The 12,714-nt window shown below is 34.0% G+C and overlaps 1 protein-coding gene across 1 annotated transcript; it reads left to right on the top strand.

Annotated features, from left to right (window-relative positions):
• The first annotated feature begins 5,512 nt into the window (after positions 1 to 5,512).
• Positions 5,513 to 6,665, top strand: LOC149577250 (GDSL esterase/lipase At4g01130-like). Its single transcript, XM_089795970.1, has 3 exons — positions 5,513 to 5,717; positions 6,171 to 6,340; positions 6,528 to 6,665. Exons 1-3 carry the CDS (start codon positions 5,513 to 5,515, stop codon positions 6,663 to 6,665), a joined length of 513 nt encoding a protein of 170 aa, XP_089652096.1.
• The last annotated feature ends 6,049 nt before the right edge of the window (positions 6,666 to 12,714 follow it).

The raw sequence follows: 12,714 nt of genomic DNA, 5'->3' as shown, positions 1-12,714 counted from the left end.
GCAACTTTTTGCATTTTTGCAAATCCAACTACCTAATGAACTCAACAAGTTCAAAAGCATTCCACTAGGCCTATATTGACTCAAACACCCTATTTTAAGGCCTCTTGGTCCCATTAAGCCACTTGGTTTATAAACACACCAAAGTGCTAATGGACCTTACATACATGAGCTTTTATTACAAAACATGGGCCACCTAGTAAAGTATGGACCAAACCTTTATTCCAACACCCTAACTACTTGAATTCTCCCTTTCATGGAGTGGAAAGGTTTACTGCATCATAAGTACTTGTTCTCTTGCCTCATAGATACTTGTTCCCCTGCCTCATTGGTTAGGTGTCATGCACCACAACCGCTTCGTGGAAATAGATCCTACAATATCTACTCCAATATTAGACATCATGTTTTGGACAATGTACCAACTATTGACCACATGGTGTTTTGAAGTACCAGCTATTGCATCATGGTGTTGTGCAACTGCCATTGCTTCTTCCAAAGAATAGATGTTAGGCTATCTCTTATTTCTACCCACTAGAAACTCTAACTGCTTTGCTGCCTGCAAAGATTACTTTACAAATATATTCACAAAATGAAGGTACATTAGCTAGAATGAATAATTTTCTAAAAATTTGATCTTATTAATAAGATAAATGGAAATAAAATCCTAAATTAAATACTTAATCGAGTGTGAGGAAAAAACATTTTTGCTAGTCAATTTCTTCAATTTGATTATATCCATAAGTATGCATATGTATTTGCATCTGAAATCTGTTCCAGGCAAATCTACAAGAGTTTCTAAGCATCATTATTCAAGAATCAGTTGTATCTTTAATCCAATAGTTGTTTGGATATTATTGACTGCACCTTTCATAGTCTCTGGTATTTTCTTCTTCTCTGTCATTATAATTTACATTTTTTCTAGGCAGCAAATTTGTTGGTCATATTAACAAAGTGTGACTGGTGGCATCTCTCTGTCATTCAATTCATTTGGTGTCTATTTTAATTGTCATGATTTTTTAGTTGATAGACCAATAAAGAGCAGTACTACTGAAGCTTATCCATTTCTTGAAGCAGTTTGCATGATTAGTACTGGTTCATATGAAGGGACATTATTGTTGAATAAGAAAACTATGTTTCCATTAAAAGAATGAAAGCTTCCAAGTGCTTCAAAATTATTTTTATTTAAAGTGTAAATTTTATTTATTTTTACATTACTCATTTTGGACTAATAAATCCTTTATGTTTTTGTAGGTAATAATGTTTTCTTTGAACATCTTTTTCATATGACATTGAGACTATTCAGACCCACCATACGTAAAAGGTACGTAGTTTCATATCATTGCTACATAGTTTTTCTTTTCTTCCATTTATTGTAATATATTAAAGTTATTGATCTAAAAATCTATTTGTTTTTAAAAAGGTGGAATTTACAAGCTGTGGAATTAAAAAATCAGTTTATTGCATCTTTTGATGAGAAATTTGGAAAAAACATTTTTAACAATGGCCTACTTCTCAAAAGAGCAGCAAAGCATATAAAGACTATGAGGGATCAATATAGAAGGGCTCTTAAGGATGACCCAAAGTATGATCATCCTCTTATGATTCCACCAATGGAGTGGAATGAAATAATAGATGCAAAAGAGAAAAGGCTATGTGAAGATAGAGATAATGAAAAAGTACAGGACAAAAAGAGGTATGTCATGATAGTATTAAGTACATTGTAATCATGCACTAATTATTGATATTTGTAAATATATAATCTAAGATGTTTGAAGTTTTCCATAGATTGCAGGACACATCCATGGCTACAAAAGCAAGACTAGAAAAGTTTGGCCAACACAAACTTGGCTCTGGTGGCTATATGAATCTCCAGTTTCGACTTGTAAGTAGGAGCAACGAAATTTCACAATTTTTTTTAATATAATGTTGCAAAAAAAATTGTTTAGTGAAACCATACTTACAAAACTGATGATATTAAGAAAAAAATACAGGGCACAAAATTCAATGTGGAGGTCACAGATGAAAATAGAAAACTTGCCTTGAAGGAAGGCTATAAAGTCATGGCTGCACGCCCACATGAAGAATCTGTAAGCCTTGCCCAAGAATCTAGTGCACCAAATGATATCTCAAAGGTAAATTTTTTAGAAGTAAAGTAAATGAAATTGACTAGTTGAGATGATTCTTTTTTCGTATTAGTTTTGAATGTAAATTGATTACATAACAATGTGCATAACATTTTATTGCAGCCTTCATATCCTACAATATAACCTGCTCGTGACGAAGGCCATAATGTGCATTATAGTGGTGGAGGTTTTAATTTGATATTGGAGATTAATTATGCAATTATGAATACAAGTTAACATCTTCAATTGCAATTTGACATGTATCCTTTTTTTGAATATTTCAAAGCATGTTGAATGTCATGCCGAAGGAGTGGAGCATGTTCCAAGTGTTCAACATGTTGACATGGCAGAAAATCAAAATGTTAATGTACATGATGTGGCATTTTTTGGTAAGAAAAATGCATGTTATGTTGTACTAGTACTTAATTATAGACTTGTAACAATTAAAAAAAGAAAAAATGTATGCCAATCTTTCCCAGTCACTTGTTCTTCCAATAGAGCCCCCCTTAGTGCAGCAGCCTCCTACTCCTCCAAAGAGAAGGAGCCATCATAATTTGACATTACACATGCCACAAGAGGAGGAGAATGATGCAGAAATGGATGCTCCTATGAGTGCTTTTCTTAAGAGAGCTCAGAAAAACAAAAAGAAGAAATGATGTTTTAAAAATCTTCTCTGATAAACCTTGTTGGATAATGAAAGAACTTTGTTTTAAGTAATTATGTATGAATTATGCGTATTAATATCGATTTTTATTTTATGTTAATGAATATTTTTATGTCTTAATGAAGTCTTGATTAGTATTGTGTATTAATGAATTTTATATCATATTAATGAATGTTATGTGATTGTATTGATTGAATGTTATAGCTCATAAATGGATGAATGAATAAATGAAGTACGTAATTAGATGATAATGGGTACTTTAGATTGATGTTAGGGGGAGGGGGTGAGGCCAAATGAGCTTCCACCTTCACATGGTTGGCCTTGTTAAGTAGAAAATATTATAGTATTCTTGAAACCAAGTGAAGCTCAAACTAACATAAAATGGACACTTCACATGTGGTAGGTCTAAAATGATCCACGACTACTACTGCCCATAACATGAATTTGTGAAATACATTTTGATATCACCAATTTCAACACTCTATTTGAAGCATAGGAGTGGCCTATAGTCTTAGCATGAATTTTGAGTAATGCCTTAGTCCAGATTGCCTGAAAAGTGGCTGGAAGAAGCCTGCATGAGTCTGAGACTATGAACTCTCCCCGCCTTGGCCAAGAAGAACTTGCCAACTCTCTAGTATTAGGGAAAATTATGGAGTGGTGTGGCTGGTATAAAACCAACCAATAAGTTCACAATTAAAGGAATGAGCCTTCCTTTGCCAAGGATTTCCAAGAAACAATCTCGAGTGTACCAATTTGATCAATGCTCCAATCCTTATTGAGAATCTTGTCCCAATCAGTCTCTAGATGAAATAGGGACACAAAATGACTAGTAAAATGGTGAATAAAACCTAAATATATGAAAATTTCATCCTTATATCTTCCAAGGTCACTCCAATGAATCCCAACCAGTTCCATTACTTCTTGTTGAGAAATCCCAACATTGACACCCAACCGAGATTGATCCCCAAGACCAATGCATCACATGAAGAAACTACATTCCCAAGTGCAATGCACTCTTAGTCTATGATGAAGAGGTGGTGTGTGGTATCCATCTTATTCATATTAGATAGAAAATACATTCATTTAGCAACAACTCTTTACTCCAATTTCCGCTCAAGGACTTACCTTCCAGGCTACCCCAAGTGCACTTAGAGTTTCCTAAACACCATAACTTCTTCCAAGGCTTCAACCTACATTCTTCCTTTTTGAATCATCCCCTCATGGCATTTCCACCATGTTCCATCCATCCATTCATTTTGGACAACTAATCTCTTACCCAACATTCATATCTAGCCTTAAAGCTAGTAGCCCTCACTAGTCACTAATTTGGATTTCTCTCCAATAGTTCCCAAACAACTAGGGAAACTAAAACCTGATTAAGATACCCTTTTGGGATCTATAAATCCTTCCTAAGTTTCAATATCAACTCTTTTGGACCATACCCAAGATCCGATACCCCTAACATATCCACACTAGGCCTAATTCTCCAATTTTACACAACAACCCACAACTCCATTCAACCCTATGATTCCAAAGGGTGAAAAAATCCTTCTAGGGGTTGAGAAATAATAGATTTTCAAGATTTTAGGGTTCTACCCTTTACATGACACATTTCCCACCAAACCCTTGGTTTTGGGGTTACTAATCTAGGGCATGTTCAACAGGACCTCTAACCATATCACCAGAACAAAATAATTGCATAAACACTTCATAACTGATCCCCCCATACGCATTTGATTACCAAAAATATTCAATCCTAAAGTAAATTACTTTTAATATGACTGGTGTCTATCCAGGGCCTATTCTCAGATATCAACCATCATTGTAGTTCTTCAACAATATTCCTTCAATAAAATTTTATCTTCATTGAAAGAGACAGTTGGGTCTACTAAATGTTTGTAGGTTTCAAGGGCTTGCTGAAGGAGTTCTAAAGTTTGAAGGAAGGAAAATTAATTAAGAGTAGTTTAAAACACTTCCCCACCCCACCCCCAAACTTGTCCTGTTGACTAGAGGTATTATTTAGTAGTATGATTATCAAGTGTACCCTAAATTTTTGTCTCTTAATCATTTATCATGGTAGTTTTCTATCCAATGTTAATTATGTTGGTCATTTTGTTATAGGCCATAATGAAGTAGCCTTTTTAATATTTTGATCATGAGTTTAAAATGTTTAAGCAGAGCAACCATTAATGTTGGCTCTGGTTTTTTCATAGTAATATGGTGATGCTCCTCCTCTTTTTTTTCCTATGTCTTGGAGACAAAGATGTACTAGGGACTTGGGGACTCTGTCCCTCATCCCCAAATGAAGACCCCTCAGTCCTCTTGTCCCAAAAACTTGTCCCCCATTCTACTATCACTTGTCTCTCAAGGTAGTGTAACTACAAGTTTTTGATATTATGTTTTGCATTGCAATTGTTAGATTGAGTCAATGGAATGCTAGCAAACGAATTGGGGCTTAGCAAGTTGTAGCTCTAAAAATAGAGATAATGTTAAGTAGAGAAGCCATTAATGTTGGCTTTGGTTTTTGATATTATGTTTTTCATTACAATTGTTAAATGTGGGTCAATTGAATTACATCAAATGAATTGGGGCTTGTTAAGTTGTAGCTCTTAAAATAGCATATAGATGTAAAGGAAAATGTTTAAGGAGAGACATTATCAATGTTTGTTTTGGTTTTTGTTATGGTTTTTATTGCAATTGCTAAGTGTGGGTCAATTGTATGATAGCAATGGCCCTGGGATTGCCATTTTTGAGCCCATATTTGCAGTCTGTTGGATCTAACTTTGGGCACGGAGTGAACTTTTCTACTGGTGGTGCTACTATTAGAGAGACCAGCTTTATTGCCCTTGTTTCTCTGACTGTTCAAATCAATCAATTGAAGATCTTCAAGAAGAAGGTTCTTGACAGCATCAACACACATGCTATGGATAGATGCAAGCTCTGATAAAGTTGTCATTCTTTTTAGAATTCAGCATGTTTACTCCCTTTACATGCATTACTATATCTCCATTTGTATAAAACATGTTTAAAATTATTTTGCATCTAGCATGTTTTTTACTGTTTGGGTATCTTACTGTTGTGGTCTAAGTTATGGTTCAGAGGGGACTAAACAATCTTTTTGTTTGAGGTTTCTTTATTTTTTACATTCTATTTTGTCCAAGTTGTTTTTGGTATGATCTTAGTTTATTTTTTATTATTGTAGTTTGAATGAAGTCAAATTTTTTTGTAGATGTTAGAATCATTGACAATAATATATTCTAAGTTTTGATTTGTTTAGATGGCTTATATATGTGTGTGTGGATATTTATTTATTTTTCTTATAGAATTTATCTATTACTTTGATTTCAAATGAACCATCTAAATATGAGGATGACTTCATGTAACAGGTCCTCTCGACTATCTTCCTACCAAAGAGAAATTCAAATCTAGTGTTTCCATTCTAGAAATAGGCGGCAACGATTTTAGCTATGGATACATGAACCTCAACCTTACCCCTATCGAAGTGAAACAAACCATGCTTCCCAGAGTAGCTAGGGCAGTTGCAGGAGCAGTGCAGGTCAGTAAAACCTATGATACCCACATGCAAACTTCATTTGATAGACGGATGAATAGTTACTGAAATAAATTGTATAGGCATTCTATGATGAGGGGGCAAGGATAGTTTTAGTAAAGGACATGGCACCACAAGGTTGTGGCTCATTCTAGCTCACTTAATTTTCCCCAACTAATTTTGACCAATACAGATGCTCCACCTTATTAGAGATGAAGTGGGGTTGGCCCTTGACACTATTGGGAATGAGCTTCTGGGAACTGCTGCCAAAATAGTGCTAATGAAAGATTCAACAACAATCGTCCTTATGAAACTTGTTAAATTTAAGTAAATTGACATTGTGCCTAGGTGTAAAATCTTATTCAATTTCATTGGATGTCATACTAGATGTGAATAGCTCTGGATGTCGTACTGGATGTCGTATGTGTGAATGATATCTATTCAGATATCATATGACAACCACTCAAAGGTAAAATGTCACATAGTACAACATCATTATATGATCCAATGGTGAAGGGAATATAAGCCTACTCCTTCACATCAACATAACATCCAACATCCAATCCTTGCACTTTGTAAGGACTAACATGTGCTATTCTTGGTAGATCTAATTTTTTAACCATCTCAAATGAACCAAGATTTTTAAATGAACCACTTGAAACAACAACCTTACAAATTTTAACTTTACATCTACATTGTGTCTCAAATATTTGATACCCCTGATTGTGCTTTGTATCCTCAACCATGATGACCACTGTACCTGCTATCAACCTTCTTCAAACAAAAACCTCAGAAACCACCTTCAATCCAAGATCTATCTGACTTGGAATCACCAATTCGGAACACTCAAGGAGGATAATTCAACTCAAAGACCTCAACAAAGGATTCCTTGTCTTCAAAACCTCAAATCTTCATCCCAAACCAACATAAACCAGATCTTCAAGCTCTCCCCAAAGGATTCTACTAAACTCTGATACTACTTGATGTAGAGCCTTCCAATATCCCCTTAAGGAATCCTATTCAACTCGAGGACTCAACAACGTCTTGGAATCCACTCAAGGAATTAGAGTTCAAATCAATGATCAACTAGAAGTCTCTAACTTTAGGAAACCAAAAAAACACTCCTCTTCAATAGGTTCACTCCCCTAAATCATTTCAACCAACTTATCAACTCACCTTGCCTTTGTTTCAACTTCCCTCTCCTTTGGAACACTCCTAATTCACCCCTCATGCAACCAACTCTTGATCTCTATACTCAAGGATTCCCCTGATCTTTACAATGCTTCAATACCCTTCAAATATCATAACTAAGAAGTTTCAACCTTCTCCAATCCTTAGTTTTATCTCAAACCTCAAAACTACCTTCAATAGGACTGTCCACTAGTTCTGCTTAGTTAGTAATTTGCACTTTACTCTCAAACTTCCCAAACAACCTAGTGACCTCTTCACCTTTTCAAATACACTTTATTGAGTTCTTCAAACCCTATGAATCTTATCCCTTCAACCTATGACTGATGAACCTTTCTATGACTGCTCCTACATGCAACTAAGCCTAATTAGCCTCCATTTACAAAGCAACTCCTTTTTGCTCTCACTAGTGGTTACTCCAAAAGATCAGTTCTAATAGACCTAGTAGTGAGTTCAATGCAAATATGTTGTAATTGACTAGCATAACAAAACCCTCTAATTCATAAATATTTCAATTAGAACATGAATGTTGCACTGAATCCTAGTACTATTTCTAGAGAATTTTTTAAGAATTTTGCATTCAACATTTATCAAGTATGTTATTGTTGTATTTCCTATGAGTGAGATTGGAAAACCTTCTATGCCTATTGAAAATTAGGACCCACAATTCTGATATACATTCTCATTCTACTACTCCAAGTCCCTTGATTCCTTCATCTTACCTAAGAACATTATCTAGATATCATGGGCAAGCCATTATTGGCAGTCATTTCAAATTTGTACATCTAAGAGCACTATAAATTTATAAGCTTTTTGTATAAGTCCCTTACTATAAGGAAAGCTATTTTCTATTCATAACTCAACATGTCCCACCAAAAATAGTTAATATTACAAAAAAATTGAAACTGATTATGGGTAGCTTATAGAGATTACACCAATATTTAATTGAGAGAAAATTAGGAGTACATTACATGATGTCTATCACACTAATATTCATATTGTGGTAATATTCATATCAATGTTGTGCTAATATACATTTTAAAGGCGAGTCAGCCATAAAGAGTTAGTTGGACTGTCAATTTAATATGGTATAGTTGTGAAGGAGGTGAGTGCCTCTTAGTTGCAGAGTGTATGCCTAATTATACCCTCACAAATTAGCTTTTCCATTGTAAGTTGTCGAGTTTACTTAAAGAAACCATCATTGTGACAAGAACATATGATTTTATTAATAAACATAAAGCTTCTTTATCAGCACAATTTAAAGCTATATGTTTGACTCCTCACCAATTATTTATAGTTCCTATCTAGTTACAAGAATAGTTCATCCAGAAATGGATGTATAAATTGATTTGAAGTTATAATTCCTTACGAGTTACAGAATGTCTAAATATTGTACATGTCTTGAAATGGCAAGATTATTGTAAGAAGATATAATTAATTTGTACATTGTATTTCATATTGAGGTGTAACTTGAGGTCTCTTTGTTTTATTGATATAGTTCATTTGTACATCATATTTCATGTTGAGATGTCTATAGCTATATGTGGGCAAAAATTCTCTGTGTGGGTTTCACTTTGTAATTGAAATGATCTCACTTATAAAATGTATGAATATTATACATGTCTTGGAATTAATGTCATGTATTCAGTAATAAGTTTGATGAAAACTTAAAATATTATGTTATTATTAAGGTTCATGAGTATTTAAAATTTATGTGTGTTTCTCTTTCTAAATTTTTGATATGCACAAACTATATGTTATTCTTGTGAAGGTTTTGTATCTTGCTATAGGGGAGCTTTTTGTTGCATCTACAAACAAGATATGTTATGTCTCTTTGATTTTATTGCTTTTGTTGCTACCACTTATATTACATCCTTCCTCAATTTAGAGTTGGACCATTCTTTCTATTTCACTAATATATATTTCTTAAATATAGGCTCACCATCATATTCAACTTTTCATATCATTTTTCCTCAATTGATCTTTATTTAATATAGCCTTTATTTTTATATGATCCCATCTCCTATGATAAAGAGAATTGGGTATTAGCCAACCATCAAGTATTTTCACTTGTCAAGAGTATCATATGTTAAATATTACTACTTTGAATGATAATTTCTTTCCATATTTTGATCTAGCTCTGTAATCCTTTTTGGACTATTATGCAATGTAACTTTTCCTTATAGCCTTACAACTGCAAACATTTTTTCAATGATTGTAACCCAACATTCCAAACCTTGACATAGTCTTAAGGAATCTATTAAATAGAAGGATTCCTAAAAAATTTTGCACATCTATTCATATCTAATCACTCTTTCACCAAACCCTCATTTTAAGGGTTTCTAACCTAGGGCTCTCAAGAAAAGACCCTTTCCAAACTTTAAAAACCATTCAAATGGTTTAAACCCCTTACAATATTCTCCCTCAAATGTTTCCAATCAGTATTTAGCCAATCCAACCCTCAGTTCCTCTTATCCAACCTATGGTGCTCTCCAAGTGCACCTTCACTATTTTGTCCAACAATCACAGTTTTGCTAGTCTACTCAAAGACCTGCACTCATTTCACAGTAAAATACATGTTAAAGACATTTTAATCCTCTCCCACAAGTTACATTGATAAAAATATAGTGGGAGAGGTATTATTCCATTTGCTCAGAAACTACTAAGTGACTGTCACTTGTTTGTGACAAACTGTGTATTATTCAGCACTGTTACAATAAAATTTTTACAATATATTTAACTCTAATGCTAAAGAGACTCTTAAGAAATCATTGATAGCCTGCTATGAACCTTAAATCTTACAAAAAACCAAACTTTTCATGTAAACAAACTTGGAAATGTAACAACAATTATGGACAGCAATTAACAGTCACAATGTGACAGTAAAAACAGAGATTTCATTGACTTTTTTTTTTCTAAACTTACTTTCTCTTCAACCACCGTTGTCTCATACATTTAAAAATACATTCTTTTAAATACCCCTTGCCCTCTAACTATCTTCCAAACCTCTTGGATTGAACCAACTCCCTTATAATTGTCATAGGACAGCCATCAAACATTTTTTTATAACATTTTAATGATAGTCATTACTTTTTGTTACCCTTTGTGACTTTTTATATGAAACCTTGTATTTTATCCCTAAGGAATTTTAAAAGACCTTTATACACTTATAACCTCAACTAACCCAATTCAAGCCTTATTTGGCTTATGTTGCCAACATTGGCAATTTACAAGATATTGCACTTTTAGTGCCTTTTACCCCTTTAGAGGCTTTGATAGCCTTATTACATTATTTTGGACATTAATATAAACTTGTTACACCTAAATGACCCTCTATATCTCTCACATTACATTGAATGACTCTTAACTCCTCACTTGTGCCATTTGGCCTAAATTTGCCCATTCTTGGCAATACATTACAATTTTGACAATTTCATGCTTCCCTTATATTTTATGGCTTCAATAGCCATAATTCATCATCAAATGACTTGACATGTCTTCATTAGACATTGATTGCCCTTGGTACCTTCATTGTCTCCTTCATAGCTCCTGGTGTACCTTGTAGCTTCCTATGTCCATTGGGAGCCCCTACACCAAAGTTCCTCTTGCCTCTCTTTAAATGATAATTTTTTAGAACAATTTTAATTTGATCATATAGTAATTTTTTTTAAAAGATAACAATTTTGAAAATAGTTTTCACTCATTCTTGTTATTCTGTAGGATAAGGATTCCCTATCCATTCCAATGGGGAGCACACATATTTGATGCAGGACAAGAATTTGCAATGATGGCTTCTACTTTTCTCTCACTCATTGAGGTTAGGTTGTCAAATTCCAAATTTTAGTCTTCATATTTGATTGTTTTTGTAGTTGCTGACTACTTTGTTAATTATCCATATGTTGCAAAGTGTATTGATTGTTGTGCTTTGAATTGTGCTCTGTATCCATATACTGCAAAGCATAAATAATAAAGATTTTGTTGCATGTTGCAGTTGCCACTAGCCTGGTGGACATCTATGCAAGTTGTGGAAGAATACACATGGCATTGATATGTGTGTCTATGTATGCATTTTTTTTTTGTGTGTATGTACATATATAATATCTATATGTATGTATATAGTTTTGTGTGCACATGGATGTATACCATTTTTAATGGAATACCTCAAAGAAATGTGGTTTTATAGCATTCCATAATTGTAAAATATGCACAAATTGGGATATATTTGTGGATACATGCATTCACTATAATTATTACATATGTTGAAACCTAATTTTACATGCATGCGCTACAATTGTTTGAAACCTGATTTTATTTGAAAATGAAATTTTCTTGAAACCATAAAATATCTATGCAAAAACACCATCAATTACACCCTAAGAACACTGTAACCCTTGTTGCATTTGAGCAACACTATTTGTAGCACCTTGCACCTTGATGGCTCTCATGGGCCCCTTTGACTCTGAAAAATCTACTCTCTTGGATGCCCTTGCAGGTAATATCAATTGGGTTTCCATTTCCCATGAAGTAGATGATGAATTTCATATTTGATTTATGATTCATGTAGTTTTAGATGTTTGATTTGTGTTGTGGAAATTAGGTGGATTGGCAACTAATGGATTTTAGTTTGGATCTATCAAGCTGAATGGCCGAAAGCAAAAGCTCTCCTTTGGAATTTCTATATGATTTAATCAAAGAAGTATTTTTTGTGTGAATTGTTGATGTTTGATGTTATATTCTTACATGGGTGTTGTTTTCCTCTCCTCTTTTTTCTTGTAGGCATATGTGACTCAAGAGGATACTCTAATTGGGACCTTGACAGTGAGAGAAAGCATAGCATACTCTAGTTGTGTAAGGCTCCTTGATAAAATGCCCTGGTCAAAGAAATCAGCATTAGTAGAGTTTACACTTGTGGAAATGGGTCTTTAGGAATGTGCCAACACTCCCATAGGAATCTAGCACCTAAGGGGAATCAGTGGTGGAGAAAAGAGAAGAGTGAGCATTTCCCTAGAAATTCTAATGAGGCCAAGGTTGTTGTTTCTGGATGAACCAACAAGTGGCTTAGACAGGTAAGAATCTTTCTAAATTGGTGGCAGATACTAAATCCATCATCAAGGTTTTTGTTTGTTAGAAGTTTTGTGGATGTTCCTCAGATGATACCATTGGTTCAAATTCATCTAACAAGGAACCTTTCA

This window comes from Cupressus sempervirens, chromosome 1, assembly GCF_028749045.1.
Source record: "Cupressus sempervirens isolate cs-2001-9-10 chromosome 1, ASM2874904v1, whole genome shotgun sequence".
Taxonomy (NCBI): Eukaryota; Viridiplantae; Streptophyta; class Pinopsida; order Cupressales; family Cupressaceae; genus Cupressus; species Cupressus sempervirens.
Note: the sequence above shows the minus strand (reverse complement) of the source record. Positions and strands in the feature narration are given on the sequence as shown.